This window comes from Rattus rattus, chromosome 6 (assembly GCF_011064425.1).
Source record: "Rattus rattus isolate New Zealand chromosome 6, Rrattus_CSIRO_v1, whole genome shotgun sequence".
Taxonomy (NCBI): Eukaryota; Metazoa; Chordata; class Mammalia; order Rodentia; family Muridae; genus Rattus; species Rattus rattus.
This window is the reverse complement of record NC_046159.1, coordinates 151,317,695-151,339,388: the sequence shown is the minus strand read 5'-3', so window position 1 is coordinate 151,339,388 and position 21,694 is coordinate 151,317,695. Positions and strand designations below refer to the sequence as shown.

The 21,694-nt window shown below is 43.0% G+C and overlaps 1 protein-coding gene across 1 annotated transcript in view; it reads left to right on the top strand.

Moving 5' to 3' along the window:
- Window positions 1–21,694, top strand: part of Reln (reelin) — a 425,071-nt gene that overhangs the window by 276,561 nt on the left and 126,816 nt on the right. The window contains 6 exon segments of the mRNA XM_032907091.1: window positions 130–258; window positions 914–1,023; window positions 4,234–4,300; window positions 8,479–8,712; window positions 9,361–9,522; window positions 14,296–14,532. Of these exon segments, the coding sequence (XP_032762982.1) occupies window positions 130–258; window positions 914–1,023; window positions 4,234–4,300; window positions 8,479–8,712; window positions 9,361–9,522; window positions 14,296–14,532 (939 nt within the window).

Genomic DNA, 21,694 nt, shown 5'->3' with positions numbered 1-21,694 from the left:
GGAGCGTTCAGTAGAGGTCTTTGGAGGAGTCCTACACTCATTGACTCATTCATGGTGGTTAGCCAGAAATAAAAAGAGTCATTAGTTACCTTTGCCCCCTTTCTGTCGGGCTTGTTCTGTTGTTATTAGCGTCAGCTTGGAGTTTTCCACTAACCATGGCCGGTCCTGGTCCCTACTCCACACCGAGTGCTTGCCGGAGATCTGTGCAGGTCCCCACCTCCCACACAGCACCATCTACTCCTCGGAAAACTACAGCGGGTGAGTAAACACGCTCCCAGTGAAACAACGGATCCACGCTGGGGAATGAAAAGCACTGAGTAATTCTGAGACTAGAGTTTCAAATAATAGTTAAGTAAACCAACTTTTTCTTAATAGTGATATTGAAAAATAAATCCCCCCATAGTTTTAGCAAAATCCTATGCATGACCACACTGTATGAGGTCAGTTATCCTTCATGTATAATGCTTGTGTTTCAGATTATGTGTCCCATGGTTATTGTTTGTTTAAATTTAAAAAAATGTATTGACAAAGTACAGACTTAAAGCAAGAGTAGAAGAAAGAGAACTTTTGAAATTAGACCGGTTCAGACCTTACTCTGTCTTCTACTGTGTATAATGGTGGTCCATCTAAATTTCCACATAAATTGAGGTACACTACATATGCTCTTGTGAACTAGTGTGAAATTCAAGATGACCCTGTAAAAACTTTCCCAGCATACAGAGTAAGCACCAGCTACATTGTAACATTATTTAGGAGGCTAGCAATTAAGCTACAGACCCCACAGGTAAATGTAACTACTTCATTAATTTTGGTGTTATTGCAATGTAGAAACAGGAACCTCACATGCATGGAAGACTAATTCAGAAGACAGAAACACAGCCGTGAAGCCGATTTCATGCTAAATTTCTTGCAGGTGGAACCGAATCACGATTCCTCTCCCTAATGCGGCACTCACCCGAGACACCAGGATTCGCTGGAGACAAACAGGACCCATCCTGGGAAACATGTGGGCAATTGATAATGGTTAGTGTCTGCGCCTGTCACAATCACGGGCCATTGATGTAGGCTTTTCCGGTGTTTTGTCAGTCCACACAGACTTAATCACATTTCTAAGTCATGGTCTTGAGATTCATTAAACGCCCTTTCTTCCTTTTCTCCTTTGCATTCCGTCAGAAGCCCAGGGATGCACAATCAGAAAAAAGAAAATAGGCTGTGTAGTCAGCAATATTAGATGCTGAAATGTCTCAACATACATAATTTTAAAGTGCTTAAACCCCAGAAATTCAAATTCGCAGTTGATGACAAGGGATAGCCTAACGTTTTCCTGAATTTTTATGCAGAATTACCATAAGTACCATACTGCATATATTAAAATAAGACCCATTCTTCTAAGTAACTTCCATAACATCTGGGATGCTTATCTTCCAGTTGCAGACATCACACAGAGTAGGGAAACATCATCTCTAAGATACTAGTGAAACCCCTACCCTGTCTTCAGAAAAGGGTTTGAAAGAAATAGGTGGATATCCATAGAAACTGTTGACTGCATTGTCCGTCGTTTCTGCATAATTTAAAAACCAGCTTCTAGAGCAGTGTACACTTTAGTGTACAATAAGAGAAGATATCTTAGGATATTAAGTCACATGGCTTTTACATTGTTACAATGTTACATTGTTACATTGTTATTAACTACCAGCCATATTTGTTTGTTCTATGTTAATTTCTGGATAGATTTGTAGGACATGTATAACTTTGAAAGTTTAGACAAGAAGTAGAAAAGTTCTGTAGAGGAGACACATAAGGACAGACAGAAAGACTAAATGTCAGTACTTAAGTGATTTTACTATACCCTCTGTCTTGGTTTGTCCTATTTAATAAAACCATACTTTAACGCTGATTTTCCACATATTAATCTTCTCTTTCTGTTTTTGAATAATTTAAGTCCTGAGAAACTAATTGCATAAAGTTCTTAAATTTTGAAGACCTCTTCAGGCAAGATAATTTACCCATATGCCAATATGAAGGCTACGTTGAATATTTTTAAAAAAAAAAAAAAAAAAGGACCATGATACTAAACCTAATGTGTAAACTAAGCGAACTGAGGTTTAATTTGTTAAAATAAAGTTTCTGCACTGGTAGAATATTTGCATAGCATTTTAATTACCTCAGCTGCCAATGGGCTCCAGGGCATGTCCGCGCCCTGCAGTAGGATATGAATGGATTTTGCTGGTGTCATTGTTTTTTAAAAGTTCATAATGAATCTTTTTTACTTTTAATAATCACGAAAGAAGTTTAAAACTAGCAATAAAATGAAGTGCAAGTACGAGAGAATTGAGAGAATAATGAGACATATATATGCCCGTGAAAAGGTTTTCCCAGTTCCCTGAAGAAAGCAATGAGAGCACCGTTCGGGGTCAAGGAGTCTTTAGGACACACTGCTGACCACAGGTCGCTTTGAGTCTCCCGGGAAAGGCTGAAGCCCCAGAGAGTCCACAGGCTTAGCGGTGGCTGTACAACCGGGACACAGTCTCTTCAGTTCTGTTGCTATTCTGTGTGAGACTTTCCAGTCACAGGCCTGCTGACCAGTCAGGAAGAAGACACACAGTCCTTCCAGAAAGAACACCTCGGCCATCTCTCCCACTTAACCCTCAAACCCTAGAACTGCACTGCAGAAATCTTGAGACAATGTGGATAATTGTGACGGAGGAAAATACCTGGGGGAAAATATTAGTGCAATATCATAATTTTGCTAGGTGACAATCCTGAAAATGTTAACAGAATGGAAAACCCCAGGGCAGGCTATGTCTCCTGTATCTCTACTTCCCCAGCTATATTATGGTGACGATGATGAAGTCGGTAAGGAAGGATGCTAAATGCTTGATTGTAATTGGATTGACTGGGGAGGCCTTGTGTTATTGATGATATTGTTCCTATGAAGACTCTTCGATTCAGCGATGTGGTGTTGAGGCCCCGTGAATCGTCAGAATAACCCTGTAGAGTGCAGCATGCTCTCACAGGACCCAGATCAGGGCCTCCTGCAGCTCACAACCACGTGTGCCTGATGTGTTCCTCAGCACTTCTTGGACAGTGGAGCCTGTTGGAAGACAGGGCTGGAGGGTGCTGGTGGTGGCTGTGTTGATTACAGGCATGTGGTAGAGCATCATAAACATGATAGACTTCATCTTTTCTCTAAGAAAGATTGTCATTCCACTTGGCAGACTGGAGACAGCAAGGTTTAGTCAGGGTAGAGGTGCATCCAGGATTTTCCAATCCCTAATGCCAGTGCTCTTAACCCGGCAGTGTGCTGGCCAATCTCTTCTACATAGGCAGGTTCCCTCACTAAGCGCTTTTGCCCTGCAACTCTGTAGATTTTTCTGCCCCTACTAATTGGGTACAGGGGTTATGCACCCCTGAGAGTTCCAGGCTACAGCAAAGCTTATTTTAAAGTAAATTCTTTATTTTAATATGGGTAAAGGACTTAGAAGAAATTGGTAACAGGCGGGCAATTTTTCATGCCTGAAACTGGGAATTACAGAGTCGTAACAACCAGTCATGTCTGCCCTTCATTTCTTTTGTTCCCTGTTATCCTTAATGATTATTGCTGTAATCGTTATAAAACACTTATATCTTTACATGTGTTAGAACCTGAGTGCTTCAGATACAACCCTTCCAGTCCTTTTCAGCATGCCAATGACTAGATTATGTCTACACCATCACGTTGCCAGCAAAGTCAGCATCTAGTGGGGAAGCCATGCACAGTGGAGAAGGCTTTATGCTCAACCACATCCTTAATGTTGCTCCATATTTCTAGGGAGGAAGAACTGATATTTAGTAATACATGTAGTGCTTATGTATAATTTTATAGATTTCTTCCCTGGTAAGACTAGAAATTACAGTTATGACCTCTCCACTTTGGGATGCATCAAAGAGATCCTTTATTTCTCCCCAAAGAATATGCACATTATAGAGCATCCAGTCTCTATAAGTTTCGTCTGTCTGTAATGATTGGGGCAGAAGGCTTCGTAGTAAGGAATATAAATCACGTGGTCCTGTTCCCGTGAGTACAAACATTAAAATCTTGAAGGAATTATTTATGGAAATTAATAGAGACCCGACTTATCTGTGACGAAGTGCTCCGTGCTTTGTGGATATTGTTTTCTAAAATTATGTTGGTAATATTACTGGGCTTTCCACTTACGTTGCCATCTTTACATGACTTCTTTCTCCCTATAGTTTATATAGGTCCATCGTGCCTCAAATTCTGTTCTGGCAGAGGACAATGCACTCGGCATGGTTGCAAGTAAGCATTTGAAAATAATATGCATGGTTGTCCGTTTTTAGATATATATATTGAAGATCTAGGCCACAAGCCGTGTGAATATGTTTGGTATTCTTTTCTAGAGTTCACATTATTTTTAAAACCAAATCAGGGTACTCGAAATGAAGTCATTGTGTATATGTATATAATGTGCATGTGACATGTGTCTATAGGTAAGTATGACATATGTGGAAGGTGTATTATGTATGTAATGTGTTGAGCAATGGGATATATGCGAAGGCCAATGGAGAACATAGAGTGCCCTAATTCTATTACTCTCTACCTTATTCCTTTGAGACAGGGTCTCTCACTGAACCTAAGACTGGAGTAGCATAGCAGCCGGCAAGCCCAGGGACCTTCCTGTCCCGCCTTTCACATCTCCTGGGTTATAGTCACTCATGCAGCCACACCCGCCTGTCCAGGTGTAGCCCAGCACTTTGGGTCAGGTCCACATGCTGGCACAACAAGCACTCTTCCCACTGATCCATCTCCCCAATCCTCAAGATAGGATTTAAATATAAAATTAATTAATAAGTTTATATTAGGCTAATTGTAAAAACTATAATATCCTTCATATAAATTTGTAATGAATTCAGATCCCTCGTATCTGGATAGTTAGCTTTTCTGTACATTTATGAACAGGGGTGCTGACTCCTAAGTCTGAAATAATACACTAATAGGGTAATATCCAGTTACCACAAGTGAATTGTGTTATATTAATAACGAGAATGGGCCATCACATTTATTATGTCATTCCTATGTTAATATTTAATTCTAAGTCTTTTCTGAATTCCTGAAACCAGAGGCAATCTTTCCCATGCAGATAAGTTTTCAACACCTCTAAACAAAAAATAAGTCATGAATTGGGTAGCTAATGAATGAGTAGACAGTTTACAAAAGGAGCTTCGAACCTGCTTCTATAGAGGTTGTAAGACGAACAATTGAAAACCCTGGGATTGGTATGTCAGATTCATGTTTAAAACTGTATTTTACCAAATTTAATTAACAAAGAGATCATTCTATACAATTAAATATTTTATGAAACGTGTAAAGAATTGAAAAGTTTCTGTTTATACTTTAGAACTGAATAGGAATGGCCATGAGTCTTTCAACTGTGCAGCCGTCTGCATGTTTGTGTGTGTGTGTGTGTGTGTGTGTGTGTGTGTGTGTGTGTGTATACATGTCTACATATGTGTCTAGCTATGTGTATCCATGTTCATGAGTGGGTGTAGAAATCAGATGACACATTGGGGTATCATTCATTAGGAGCCACTCCCCTTGGTTTTTAAAACTGTCCCTGTCTCTCTCCCTCTCTCTCTCTTCCCCTCTTTCTCTTCTCTTGCTCTCCCACCCCACCCCTCAGGGTGGGGCTTACCAGCTAGACTACACATGCTGACCAGTAAGCCTGAGGAATTCTCCTGATGCTACCTCCCAAAGACTAGGGTTTGATGTGAGCACTGTGATGCCCTGCTCTTATGTAGGTGCTGAGGACTAAACTCAGTTCTCATGCTTGCACAGCAGGCATCTGACCCAGTGAGCCATCTCTCCTAACTCAGTTTAAGTTAATACCTGCCCCCGAGTAGTTCACTCTAACCGCTGTCTCTCATTATCTATAGCAAGGCCATCTACTTTTTAAATGCATTTTGAGTAAAATTAACACCAGGGAAATTCGAATTGCAAGTCTATGCTTTTAGAAACTATTTTAAAATCAAAATTTTTTTCAGGAACAAACGTTGCCTTCTCCTTCTGAAGTTTTACTGACTAGTTTGACAGTTGGGAGTTTTCTTTTCTCCATATTCTGGCGATATTTGATAGGACATCGATTATCTTTGCCCTTTGTGGAAAGACTGAGCATTCCCTTCTGTCCCATTCTTCTGGGAGTATGCAGTGTATTGAGTTAGAACACAATTATACAAAAAAGAAACTTCTATTCAATACTTCTTCCCCTTTGTCAGCCAATCTGAAACCTGGTGCCACCCCTCCCCTCTGTCATTATTGCTTTTGTTTTCTTCCAGGACCCCACTCCTTCCTGCCCCATCACACTTTCTGGCCTGTGTGCATCCTGGGGCTGAATTTATAAACTGACAGTTCGCTTAGCTGGTGACCCTAACCCCATTGCCGATCCTAATGAGAGGAGAATGTGAGGGACATTTCAGGAGGGTTACCCATGTGTCTTAACAGTGGGAGACTTTTTCCTGACAACAGACTGAATAAATGACTACATTGGGAGGTTGTGAATGAACCAGCGGTTATTAGGAGCCGGAGAGCTTCCTATCGCTCTTAAAGTCACCAGTGCGGCCGCTGAAAAGCAAGCGCTGCAAAGAATCTGTTGTTTTGCCTTTAAAACACAAGTGGTGTCCTGCCTGGGATTCTATCCGAATCACAGGATCTTTATTAAGTAGATTTCAGAACCATTTAGTGGGAAGAGACTCCAGGGTGGTCTGTATCTAAATGGACACCTCTTGCTCCCAGTCTGGTTCTAAGAGGACAGCATGGAAGATTCACAAAAGTGCGCCTACCCCGAGATGCGCTACTGTGCCACTCTTATGGGGAAGGACATTCCAACGGCTTGCCATGTAAATTACACTTCAGCTCCCCACGGGTCAGGTTCAGCGGATGCGTCCTAGCCTGTGTGGAAACTTCTCGGTGACTCAGAGGATGACCGTGTCTATGAAGTAGCCTGTAAGGAGGCCGGGGCTCATGAACATGGTCAGGAGATAGTCATTTTCTCTCCAGCTTTCCCAGAAGCTGTTTGCACCGCCAAGACAGCCCTCGAACTTCACACCGTATTAGTTCTTGGCATTTTAGGGCCCAACTTCCTTGTTAACCTGACAAAAATGGTGTACTGCAATGCTGGAAAATATAACGTACATCAACTTCAACTTATTTCCACTTGATATCGCATTCCATAGATCCTGGAGAAGGCCGCAGTGGGTCTTGGTTTCAGAAACACTGCCCAAGAGCATCCTCTGGGCTGGACCATAACACCCACCCATTGGTACACTGCTGTGTGGAAGGCTTATTTCAGACTTCAGGAAGTTTAAAGGCATCAGTAAAAAATGTCCCTGCACCAAAGACACTGATTCCCCTTTCATAGTCCAAAACCATACTAAAGAAACTCAAGCTAACTAAACTATACATTTCTGATATTCAATCATTAATTCAGCGATGATGAAGTCTGCACATTGCTAAAAGATGGAGTGAGTTGAGCAGATGATGTAACATGAGGTCCCGGGGAGACTAAGTTTCTTTTTCCTGAACCATTACTCAGTTGGGAGCCATTGAAAAGCAGCATAGTTCTGCTAAGGACTTGTGTCTAGGTCAGAGGTGTTCACTTTCCTTTGAAATGGCCTCAAAATATGTAAGAAAATTCCTTTCGTAATCTCGCATTTACCTTTGTTCTCAGAAGAAACTTACTCTAGATATTTTGCTAGAAGCATTTCATGAGGCAGAGGCAGGCTCATCTCTGAGAGTTCGGGGCCAGCCTGGTCTGCAGAGCGAGTTCCAGGACAGCCAAAGCTGCATAGAGAAACCCTGTCTCCAGGGGGAAAAATGTTTCATGTTTTGTGAAGTTTATGAGCATCGTAAATAAAGTCATATGTGCTTACAAGGGTTTTAAGTTGTCAGCGTGTGCAGATTTCGGTGCATTTTAGATAAGCGCTAATATCAGTCATAGGGAATGCTAAGATGTTTTAATCACAGCTTTTTACAGTAGGGCTCTGCAGGACTGATATTCCTCTGGAATATTTACAGTCAATTGGCCCTTATCGAATTTTCAGATCAGTACTCCCCAAAGACTAATGAGACTTGTTTACCACTCACTCAATCCCTCCCTGGTCTATGGACACCCACTCCATCCCCATCCACACCACCCACTCACCTCACCCACTCCTCCCAACCTACCCACCCCATTTATCCCTCCCCACTTCCCATTCCTCCACCCCTCCACCCACCCACCTCACCCTCCTCCGCACTCCACCCTACACACACACACACACACACACACACACACACACACACCACACACACACACACACACTCACACTCACACACGTAAGCTCAGGAATGTCCAAAGGATGGACCATCAAGTTCAGCAGGCTCTGAAGTCTTAAACCTACAGTTTAAGACTCACTTCCAGTACCTTTCTACCTTTCTTCCAGGTGCGACCCAGGATTTTCTGGCCCCGCTTGTGAGATGGCGTCTCAGACCTTCCCAATGTTTATTTCAGAAAGCTTTGGCAGTTCCAGACTTTCCTCCTACCATAACTTTTACTCTATCCGTGGTGCTGAAGTCAGCTTTGGCTGTGGTGTCTTAGCCAGTGGTAAGGCTCTGGTTTTCAACAAAGATGGGCGAAGGCAGCTGATCACCTCCTTTCTGGACAGCTCGCAGTCCAGGTGAGTGCCGCTGGGCTGGGACGTACACAGAACACACAGGATTGAGTTTATTTTCAATTTGTCGTCTTTCTCCTTTACTAGACGGATATATCTTCTAGTCTTTTAGTAGGCTGGAAGGATGCCTAGTTTGCTTATAATTATTTTTCCCTGGTTTTTAATAAACTGGAAGACTTACCAGTGACTTTGAGCTACTAACAACTGACATTATTTTTTAAATATGAGCTGCTCGCATCAAAACTGTGTTCCTAAGCCAAAACCTGGTTAATTATTCATGTCGTTTATTTATTTGACAGCTTGCTGGGGCTGATTAGATTTACTCGATGTCGTCCCTTCCCCCAGTGCCTGATAAATAATGCAGTAAAGGAAAGATTGGCATTTTAAGTATGTGTACACAAGTACACAGTATACAAGTGGTTATGAATGTAGTTATTCTTTATGGATTCGTCTGTATATATAAAATATATACACATCTTCTGCACTTACTTATACATCTCACAGTACAATTACACATCTTTTATGAAGCAGTGATGAACCCCTATACCTGTTGAGATGTTCATTTCAATGCTCTTGAAATTCTTGGAAAACAAAAACTTAGTCTGTCGGAAAGAATAGTAACGTGCTTACTAATCATGAATTACTCGTGTCTAGGTTTCTGCAGTTCACACTGAGGCTGGGGAGCAAGTCTGTTCTGAGCACGTGCAGGGCCCCCGACCAGCCGGGGGAGGGAGTTTTGCTGCATTATTCATATGACAATGGGATAACATGGAAACTCTTGGAGCACTATTCATATCTCAACTACCACGAGCCCAGGTACGTCAGAGCGCATCGGCAAAGTGGATACCGTCATAGTTCCTTCCTGGGGTGAACCATGATTCAATTTTACAGTATCGCGGAAGGCCACATTATATAAGACTCTGCATGTTCTTCTACTGTAATGAACAACTGGTAAGGGATATATTTTCGATCTGTGTGTCCTACAGACTTCAGTACTTCAAAGAAATATGTTCCTATACATTGAAGTGTATATTGGAGAGAAAGAACGCCTATACTGGTATTCTTAGTCATAGAGCATTTCATAATAATAAATTAAATATAAACATTATAATAATTCATTAATCTGGTAACCATGATTTGAGTTTTCACACAGTAAAACTAAGTAGTAAATGCAAATTAATTTTCTCACGTGTATTGAGTCCCCGACAATGGCGTATATGAAAATATAAGTAAAATCCTTTTCTCTAGCCGCTTCTGTTTCTCTCTGCTTGTGTATTTCATGACACAACATGTCACCTGATGGGACTATCCTTCAGTGGTGACAGAATGTTTCCCACCAATGTTTCAGTGACACGCTGGCCTGCTATAATGTGCATGGGTCTTCTCGGCAAAGTCCCCTAGAAAGAAGAAAGGGAGGGGGAGGAAGGGAAACCTCACAGTTAAGATATCGAGTTAAACACCTGAGAGGCAAACACTGTACCACATTTAGTCATGTACAAACGCATACTACTTCCCTTCTGCGAAGTACCCTTTTCTCCTGGGATGGGTAGGGGGTTGGTCCTCAAGGTTTTCCCTGGCACCATGGGAGTAGACAAGGTTTAAAAGAGAAAAGAGGGTTGATGCTATGCTATGTATTTTGCAGTCTTGTTATGGACACTCCCACTTTAATCATTAATTATAAGATAATAACTTTGTGCATAAAATGAACTAGAGTGTACCAGAGCCAACCACCCACTATTATGACCCAAATTACACACTAAAACAAATTTTAAATGTCCCAACTTTGGTGTGTACTTTTGTTGTACTTGTAAAAATGTAAAACTAAATTCTCTGTCACTCAGAGATGCACAAGTCCCATAGAAATGTTCCAGGGACTCTTCAGAGTTAATATGAATCAGTAAACTGAACAAAAAGCAACAGAATGAGATCCTGAAGCAAATATTACCATCCTAAGTGAACTCAACCCAACGCCCAACGTTTTCCTGACAAAGATGGACAGCTGCAAAATTCAGCAATCAATCTGTATAATTGAATATAATTCATCTTTGTTGATATGAAAAATAAAGACATATTTAACATGCGACTGCAAAGGTGTGTTTAACCGTGCCCACCATTTGACAGTCACATTCTTCTTCTAAACAGAATTGAGGCAGCCTTTCGGTATTGGGATGTGTTTCGTTTAAAAGATTAAGATCAGACTGGAGGATTTTTTAAGAAGAATGTGGTAGTGGTCCCCAAACCTCATTTTCTGCCCTTGCATATCTGACTGTAAGACTCTTCCTCCCTCTCTCTCTCCCTCACAAATATTAATAAAAGCTGACATGGCAGAAATAGAATTTGATATATTCCAGGTGCTAAATTATATTCTTCATAATAAATAATACAAACCATGGAAATTTTTCATAGAGTTAAATATATCTTGATGCCTTCAGCCATGTGCTCTGTTTTCTTCAGTATAAATTGCTTCCTGTAATTGCTCTGAATCCGGTATTATCTCTTGATGTCGTCGTTTTCAGAAATGAAGCATGAGCCATATGTTGGTCTTCTAGCTGGCCACCATGATCGCTAAAGGACAGTTTCAGATAATTTGTTTGTGATTCATTCAAAAATAAAAGAACTGTCTACTTATGCCTCAAGTCTGAAATCTTGTAATTATGCCTAATCTGAACGAGTGTCTTGTGAACTAATTGGTACTTTCATTAGTGTAAAATGCCATAGTTTTGTTAGAGCTTAAATTTATTTCATCCTTTTTCTTACTGATATTTTTACAGTTTAAAAATCAAGTTGTGGTCAATTTTATGCCTTGACTATTTATTATGTTTGATTCCTTTATTTTGAATAACCCAATTCTGAGATACACACACACACACACACACACACACACACACACCACACAGACACCACAGATACCACACACACACCACAGACACACACACACACACACACACACACACACAACATGTAAACACACACACACAACGTGTAAACACACACACAGGCCAAAAAGAAAAAGCAGATGTAGCAGCTACCCACAGAGGAAAGACTGAACCAAAAGGTTACCCTGAATCTTTGTATTCTCACAGAGCAACATTCTAATCAAGGTCCCCTAGCTATTCCAGCCAGCCACTCTGATATAGGATATCATTAAGAACCCCCGCCCTGTTGGCAGATGTGTGGAAGAGAAGACCAAGAACAAGAAGCAGTGTGTTTAGATCTAAATCCCACCGAAGTCACTTAGCTTCTGCTAATCACAAGGGACACTTGACCTCCCTCTGCCTCTGTGTCCACACCTCAACCCCACAGGGGACCCTTGGCCTCCCAATGCCTCTGTGTCCACACCTCAACCCCACAGGGGACCCTTGGCCTCCCTCTGCCTCTGCGTCCACACCTCAACCCCACAGGGGACCCTTGGCCTCCCTCTGCCTCTGCGTCCACACCTCAACCCCACAGGGGACCCTTGGCCTCCCTCTGCCTCTGTGTCCACACCTCAACCCCACAGGGGACCCTTGACCTCCCTCTGCCTCTGTGTCCACACCTCAACCCCACAGGCGACCCTTGGCCTCCCTCTGCCTCTGTGTCCACACCTCAACCCCACAGGAGACCCTTCACCTCCCTCTGCCTCTGTGTCCACACCTCAACCCCCCAGACGACACTTTGGCCTCCCTCTGCCTCTGTGTCCACACCTCAACCCCACAGGGGACCCTTGGCCTCCCTATGCCTCTGTGTCCACACCTCAACCCCACAGGGGACCCTTGGCCTCCCTCTGCCTCTGTGTCCACACCTCAACCCCACAGGCGACCCTTGGCCTCCCTCTGCCTCTGAGTCCACACCTCTTTTGGCCTTCACTGCAGACCCTTCCCATCAGGGTGTTTTCGCTGTGTACCAACCACAGCTGTGCATTCTGACATGAGGATGAAAGGCAGAGGAAAAGGATGTGGTCCTTGCCATGGGATGTTTTTATCCTCAATTCTCAGGTGAAGGGGCTGAGATGCATAAGGAACCTAAACCAGCCTCCCTTTGGCTACAAAGTCATCAGTCTCAGGTGACAGCTCTCCTTTACCTATTTTTAAACACACGTTTTTTTGGTCATCAGAGAGATTATTAACTGCATTTTTTAAAATTATTAAAATAGAAGAAAATTATAATTTTCTAATAATATGATAATCAAATTAAATTATCAAGAGATAATTTAGTAGTTGCATCATTGAACCAGTTAGGATGTAGTTCAGTCCTCCTCACCGTGCACGCTCTGAGTAAACACTCGTGGCCATCCAGTAAGTATGAAGAAGAATGGAAGTAAAAACTATCAAAAATGAGTAATGTAACTATACCCTTATATTAACTACCACCTGACGAATTCTGTCAACAAGAAGTTGGTCGGATTGTGGGAACTACTTTAAAACCACGAATGTACGTGGGTCTTTGGTTTTCCTAGTTTAATTAAAGGCCTTTCTGGCTTAAGTTTTTGAAATTAATATTTTTTAAATTTAAATTACTGTGTTTCTGTATTGGTTTTCCACTATTCTGTGGGATGCGTTCTCTCTGGGTTTAGAAAGTTCCAACTAGCTGTAGCTGTTCGTGCCATCAATGCAGGCACTCACACTTATCCTTCTGCCCATATATTCCTGAGCAAGCTGTGAAGGGAAATATATATATCAGTTTTTGTTAGATTGATCACATTTCCAAGCTATAGTTTTAATTAACACACACACACACACACACACACACACACACACACACACACACACACACACACACACGAAGCAATCTCTCAGGAAAGCCAGCCTCAGACACTGACATGTTAGGCACTTTAAGTTGCCCATATAGCCACGTAGCCTACAAATGAGTGAAGTTTTCCCTTCTCTTCATAGCTGAGGAGAGGCCCTCCAGCATGCGTCTATTGCACACACCCCTCCCAGGGCTTAACTGAGCCCTGACGGAGACAAACGTCCCTTTTGCTGCCCGTTTCACATCTCACCTCGAGCATGGACATGAGCAGCGTGGGGCTGTGATTGATGGCGCTTTCAGACTGGTGCCATTGCAGAGGCAATTAGAATGCACTTCGTGCTGCTGTGTCCAATAATTGCTCCTTGGAATTAGGAATTATTCTTAATTTTCTTCACCATTTGTCAGATACAGGTTTGCTGTCATGCCGTTGGGACACGGCTACTGACTGACCTATGCCCACCATGCTAAACTCAGGGGACCATGGGAGCGCCATGCTCCCGTTGCACCGTAGCTCTGTGACAAGCCACCCGGGCTCGCCACTTTACCACTTTGACGAGTATCCTGTGTTTGAGCGCCCATGAATGAAAACACAGTCACGCTTTTTCATATGGGTAGAGGACATTGTTGGATGTACAGCAAGCCAGTCATCTCAGGGGGGGTGTATATACTAGAACCATGTTTAGCGCCATACTTAAGGGGGGGGGAACTATCCTGACTAGTTGTTTGGTATATCCGATCCTGGAGATTAGAGTTTTCAATAATTCAACGTATTCAACCACTTGCCTGGAAGTGAGGTTTGCGGTATAAATGTTCATAATTTAAAAGAGCAAGGTGTCTGGATTTCGACTTCTTCCCTCTCAGGATCATCTCCGTAGAGCTACCAGATGACGCAAAGCAGTTTGGAATCCAGTTCAGATGGTGGCAGCCGTACCATTCTTCCCAGGGAGAAGATGTGTGGGCCGTTGACGAGATCCTCATGACATCGGTCCTGTTCAACAGCATCAGCCTTGACTTCGCCAATCTCGTGGAAGTCACTCAGTCCCTGGGGTTCTACCTCGGCAACGTCCAGCCATACTGCGGCCATGACTGGACACTCTGGTAAGGCTCCTGTTACAATCTACATCAGCAAGCAGAGCGCGAGCGTGAACTCGCCGTCCATTCTGCACTAGGTCTGTGGTCGGAAAAGATTGACCGGACGTGGCACATTGGAGGCTTGGTGTCATGTTCATGTCATCAGAACGAGGGCAAAAGAAACCAAGATAGATATGAAAATTTCACGGCAATTAATTTAAATTTTTAGTCTTCAAAAATTTTTATAATTAAAGCTGTCACTTTATTATCCTCTCGTGGAGGGCTGAGATGATCATACTTTGGTGTGAAATTACATTACGGATTGGCTTATTAAAATTTCTCACAAGGAGTTCTGTCTCTATGCTGTCATATGCGAAGTTCAAGAAGTTTGTCATCCCTGATTCATTAACTTAGTTGTTACTTTTAATGCATTTTCTCAAGCAATATCAGCTCTAGTTAGCGGTGCTGGTGGAGTTTCAAGACTGGGGAATAGCCTAATTAAGAGAGTCATTGCCTTTAGACTCTCCTTCCAGTGGTAACTTACAGATGTAATTATGCAACAAACGATAAGTAAATTAAAAAAGTATAATTAATACTTCACAAACAGCACTAAAGAGGATAGAGTGGTGACTGACAGGCTGCCCACCTGACGGGAAATTGTTCCTGGTCCTCAGACCAGCCTACCTTAGAGCCCGTCAGTGTAGCATATACTGAAATCCCAGCACATGAGAGGTGAGAACGTAAAGATCAAGTTCAAGATCATTCTTGACTATACAGGGAGTTTCTGTCCAGCCTGGGCTACTTACATAAGATGGGGGTTCAAAGACAGAAATTTACCTTTAGGAGCCCGAGAAGGTGGACATGGTGTCTCTCTGAAAAGTGGAAAACAAGGAAATCCCAGCCATGTAGAAATTCGCAGGAAGAGAAACCAGCTCTGAGAGATTCTGTGGTGAAGGATAGCAAGACAAGAATGGCCTTAACAGGTTGGGGATTTAGCTTAGTGGTAGAGCGCTTGCCTAGGAAGCGCAAGGCCCTGGGTTCGGTCCCCAACTCCGGAAAAAAAAAATACATTAAGAATGGCCTTAACATGCTCAAGCATCAGAAGGGAGGGGCGTGGTGGGAGATCCCAGGCGTTGAGAAAGTAAGAACATGTGAGGAAGAAAAACCAAGCGACATTCAGAGACCGTATAAGGTTACAGGCCCAAGAGAGCCCCAGATTCAAACTTAGGTCTAAATAATCCTACAGACCTCACCACTGCGTCCGCTGCCCCTCCAGGTTCCCTTTTCACCATAAGCCTGACTGAGGAGTAATTTCCCAAGAGACTTTTACCTTCTATCAAGTCATGATCAGACCAATTTAATTTCCTGCAGATGAGTCATGCCGAAAGCTAATCGCTGCCGTTGCCTCCAGAGAGTGTATCATAAATGACCCGTCAGTGGCCTTATCATAATTAGAGGTAAATTTTACACACCATTGCACAGCAAATTACCTTGGATGGGAACTGTGCATGTGCAGTCACATCCCACGCACAGCGGGATAAAAGCGTAGCACAGGAACAGCAGGGAACAGAATGGAAGGACGGCTGGTCACTTTTGCTGCGACCGTGTCGGACTAGACACAGAGATGTTTCCACTGGACTGACTAGAGAAAATTCTACTGCGTCCCCTAAGCCTGTAGCTCAATAAATAAATAAACTAAAATGAAAGATGGGAAGTGGACAGGAAAACAGGAAGATACAGACGAAAATGAGAAAATAGAACTTTGCGTTTCTGAAGTTTTCGAGTGGCCTGAAATAGCAGTTATTCAGATCGCTCATAGACCATGAACCATGTCTCGCAAGGCTGTGTGGTAAATCTTTTTCAGCACTTCACTGAAACAAAGAGTCTGATCGTGAATGCAAGCCCTACCGCATGTTTACTTTCATAAATGGTTAACATCTGCTCCAATAAACCCCCAAAGTTGCTGAGCGTTTTAACTTTAACGCTCGAGTTGAATGCAAGATAACAGCGCTTTAATTTTTGTGCTTTGATCAAATCCTGCAGACAGTGTCCTTTCACACAAGTCTGATGAATATTCTTAACCCACTACTGCTTTAATTTGTGGAGATCCCTTTACTTTATGAATTTACGATTGCAACTGTAAGTCTAGAAAACCATTAGAAAATATAAATAGTCCTGAGATCCCCGTGGGCACCTCAAGCAGCCCTGTGGGAGTTTTATTAACAGCCGAATGGGGGCAGTCAGAGTTGACTTTCTGGTCTTCTCTCAAACAAACAGGAGCTGTCTTAGTCACAAAACATCCGAGGAGATGTTGTGGCAGTGATAATGAGACTAGAGAAACATGGTAACCATTTTTAAAGGGACATGAAAAATGCTTACTGCTCATTAAATTGAAGCCGCATGGAAAGTCTCAACGGCTCTTCTTAGTCAGCAGCTCAGAATGAAACTCCTTAATGACTCTGTTTCTCTGCTGCTGCTGAGGAATACATTGTCTAAAATTGGATGCAAACTTGTTTGGCAGTGTTGTTCAGAAACACTTGTTACAATGTGGAAATTGGAGAGAAGATATTGGCAAACTCTGTATTAGTATCTCTCCCAGTCCTCCACAGGAGCAATTGCTTTTTGTTTCTGTTTTTTTTTTTCCACGTAGCATCCTCTGAGCATATTATCTTATTAAGTAAAAAAGGCTTTAAATGTATTGGAAAGCATGGCCTCTACCCTGTGCTGACCTTACTTCTCTCCAGGGAAATGTAGACATGGTCCGCACCGAAAGACTGGTGTTAAATTAATGACGCTCGCCTCTCCCCAGCTGGGTGTTCATTTGGTTCTCATTTGAGACTCGTGACTTTCCATGAGCCTGGATTGTTGTGACCCAGCCTGTTCTCCAGGGAAAGCCTGGACAATTGCTTTTTCATTAGAACAACAGTTAATATGCTGTGAGTCACTTAGAGTATGCCATTCGAAAGCCCTTTTCAGTGGGGAAAGAAATTGCTTCTAATTCTTGGCAGTGCCTTCCTTCTCTTCACTGTATCACAACCTTTATCCGCTTGAGGTTTTTTTTTTAAATAGTTTTGAAACCTCTCAGACATATCTCTTGTTTGTGTGTTTTTAATTGAAATAGACTCACATCCTTTCCTCCCTCCCCTCTCTTCCTTCCAGCCTCTCCCAGCTACCTTCTCTCAAACCCTTCTTATGACCCCCTTCAACTTGAAGGCTTCCTTTGATTATTATTCTTACATGTGTACATGTATGGATGTATATGTACAAACATGCGAATACAAACTGCTGAGTCCATTTTTGTTGTCTGTGCATATGTGGTTCAAGGCCCATCGCTCTGCACTGGGAAACCAATAAAGGACTCGTTCCTAGGAAAGGGTGATTCTTTTGTTTTGTTTTTTTACTTAGTCACTTTATATCCCACTCACTGTCCCTCTCCCAGTCACCCCCTCCCATAGTCCTTCCCCTGTCTCCCCTCCCCTTCTCCTCTGAGTGGGCAGGTTCCCCACTGTGTATCTCTTCCCACGCTGGCTCTTTAAGTTTCTGAGAAACTAGGTGCTTCCTCTGCCACTGAGGCCAGACAAGGCAGCCCAGCTAGAAGAACACATCCCACACACAGGAAACAGCTTTTGGGACAGCCCCCACTCCAGTTATTCAGGACGCCCATGAAGGCCAAGCTGCATGTCTGCTACATACGAGTGGGGAGGCCCAGGTCCAGCCCATGTATGTTCTTTGGTTGGTGGTTCAGACTCTGAGAACCCCAAGGGTCCAGTTAGTTGACTCTTCCTGTGGAGTTCACATCCCCTTCAGGATCCAAAATCCTTCCTCCTCTTCTTCCATAAGAGTCCCCATGCTCCCTCCACTGTTTGCCTGTGGGTGTGTGTATGAGTCAGCTGCTGGGTGGAGCCTCTCAGAGGGCAACATGTCTGCCTGAAGTGTTTCTGTTTAGCAAGACCCAGTGAAAACTTCTCCCATCCACATCACCATTGCCATTAATAGCGCTGTTCTCTGGTCCTGTTTATGTAGATTTTGCAGGAAGACTTCCTGCTATTCTAGCCCTTAAAGTCATTTGTCCCCTCCCCGGTCATGTTCCCTGAGCCAGATATGCAGGAGCTGTGCGTGTGTGTGTGTGTGTGTGTGTGTGTGTGTGTGTGTGTGTGTGTGTGTGTGTGTGTGTTGTTGGAGGTGGGCTCCCCACAGTCTTTTGATCTAGGCATCGTGTATAGTTGTGGTTTTCTGTGATGGTCCCCATTTGTTATAGAGGACTCTTTAATAAAGGGTATTTGTGAAACTAAACGTATAAGAGTAAAATCCAGAATTTGAGTATAGTAAGGTATAGTAAGGCATTCCACTGGTCTAGCAAAGTGGTGGAGCTAGAATCTTTCGTAAGGTCCATGACTCGCCCCCAAAAAGCTGGTTTCCGGTACCAGGCACGCTGTCCCTCCTGTTGAGTAGGTCGTAAGTCCAGTTGTGTGGCTGTTCACCACCCCTGACGTACGAGTGCCACTTACCGCACTTCCGTGCATATCTCGCTATGCTGGGATATTTGTGGGTCATAGACGTTGCCTCTGTCCTTTCACAGCTCGCATAGTATTTTCTGGAACCATGGAAGTTAGACCATAAGAAAGGCTTTCCAGTCAAGTCCAGCTTAAATTGTCTGAGTCCTGTGTCATGAGTGCATGTTGCCATTAGCAGTAGGGGCACACCCTTAACTGCTGAGAAACATCAAGGCCTACATAGATAATCTAGATCACTTAAGGAGTGTCACCAGCTACCCTCACCAACCATTCGAAGGGAGGCGGTTATGTGAAACTGTAGTTTTTGTTAGACTTCGGATCTTATGGGGAGCAACACACACACACACACACACACACACACACACACACACACTGTATAATTTTAGATTAGATATAAAATTAATATGACTTTATCAAATGACCTGAATGGCATTTGTCCCTCTCAGTCTATACTGACCTCCCTCCCCACTTCCCAGGTGGAGTCCCCTTCCTGTTATCCCATTTCCCACTTTATATCACCTACACCCGAATCCCCCACCCCTAAAGCACCCACATCTATGGTCCGTTTTTACTAGATTGTTTTTTGCGGTTACTGTGTTCTGTGTTTACATCTGAGGATTTAGAGCTAGGAGCCACAGATGAGAGAGACCTTGTAGCACTTGGCTTTCCGGGTCTGGGTTCCTCATTCAGTACACACAGCTTAGGGTCCCAGTAGAATTAGCTAGGTTTTAATTAGCAAAGATTGGACCTGATTAACACAATTAGTGATAATATTGAATGATACTGGCCTCCGTCTGTCCCGTCTGAAGAGCTGGCTGGATAACACAGGCACAAAGCCACGCTCCCATGCAGTTTCGGGTTTTTACCCAGCACAGTGGTGGCCAAGGGCCTACTGTAGCATACCGCATTCTTAACAACCGTGGTCTAATAGGAATCGAGGCTTCGAAGTTATTCACCCGTTCAGATTCTGGCACTGCCAGTTGGAAGTTTGGAAACTCAAAGCAGGGAGAGTTTTAACCAAGGAGGAGTTTTGAGAAGTCTGTTTCCATTGAACGTTTTTTAAGAAAGTTGCAGTGAAGTCACTTGTGAGAGTTAGGGTTTTATCATGGAACGGTGTAGAAGCAGACATTTCCGACTTGTGTCCCCCCCACTGCCTTTGCCCTTCTTTCCACAACCTAATGGCATCTCTAGTTCCCATTCTGACCCTAGTGACTGTCCTGTCAGCCGACCTCATTGCAGGGTGGTCCTTAGTGTGAGGACTTAAGAGTCAAGCAGAGTGAGATCGCCCATGTGCACAGTCTACTGGACTTTCTAGAAGATGGCATGTTAATGGTCTCGTTTTGTTGTATCACCAAACGTAATCCCCACCCCAAGACAGCAACACCAGAAATTCAGAAAATATGTTCAGTTTTTCTGAACCTCAGCTCTCCAGCTCTGACATGGGAGTGATAACATCTCTGAGCACAGAGATGTGAAGATAAGGCATGATGACAATGAGAAGTTTCCGCCACCAGCATTCTCGTCATTGGCTGGCTGAACAGAGGACATCTGTCTGTACTGCTGTGCTTATGTCCGCACTGTGAGAAGCATTCTTGAGTCTCAGAGATGAATAGATGCAATTTCGCTTAGGTACTATAAATGACCACATCTTTAAAGAGATCAAAGTGAATTTATTGAGTAAGGTTTTGCTTATAAGAACTAGATTTGTCCAGAGGGGAGAGGTGTGCATCAGAGAGGTTGCTGGCCACTTACTGTTCTTGGTATCTTTGTACCGGTTGTGATTTGAGGCAAGACTGGAAAGTGGTTAGGCAATCCCAGACTTGTCTTATTATAACAACACAGTGTGTTTACAGAACAAAGAAGGAAAACGTTCTGTGACTGCTAATAATTAAAGTAAAAATTAACACGAGGTAAGAGAAGCTGTCGTTTATGGCACTTGAAGAAAAGTAGACTTAATTGAAAAAAATTAATAGACCGTGATGTAGAGAAATGTTGAAAGAAACACCTCGGTACTCCGTGGGCTTTACGGACCCAAGTGCACTCGTGCTTCACGGCAACCACTGTGACTTCATTTTTAATTGAAACTTCCTTATATAAGTAAACCATGAGCTCTTGTCATGTTAGGTTTACAGTTTAGAAAGAGAAACGTTTTAATGTTTGACTAGAAAATAAAAGAACAACAGACAGGAATTCAAATTAAACTAGGAATAACAAAAGTTACGAGGGGGAAGAGGGTAGCAGTGAGTTTGTGTTGGTGGGAGAGGACATCCCGTAAAACTCAGCTTTCCTGTGAGTAAGCATCAGGTAGCATCGTCAGTCCTGGAAAATGGAGACATAAGACAAAGAGAACAGGTACACAACAGGTAGCCCCACTTAAAAAGAACTGACAGGTAGTGATCAAAACTTCGTGTTCACGTCTCAAGGGAGATCTCTTTTGGTATGAACCAGAAAATAATATTTGCTTGTATGTTTTATTGAAAGCAGGAGCTAAAGATGCTTATTCCGTGTAAATTTAATGAAGTTCATATAGTCGAATATGGTAGTGTATGTTAACCAACATACATAGTGGGCTAAGGTAGGAGGAAAATTGCTTGAGGCCAGGAATTCTGGTGAGGCTGGCAGCCCAGTGAAACCTGATCTTAGTGGTTGGGTAGTGAGGGACACTAGAAAGAAGG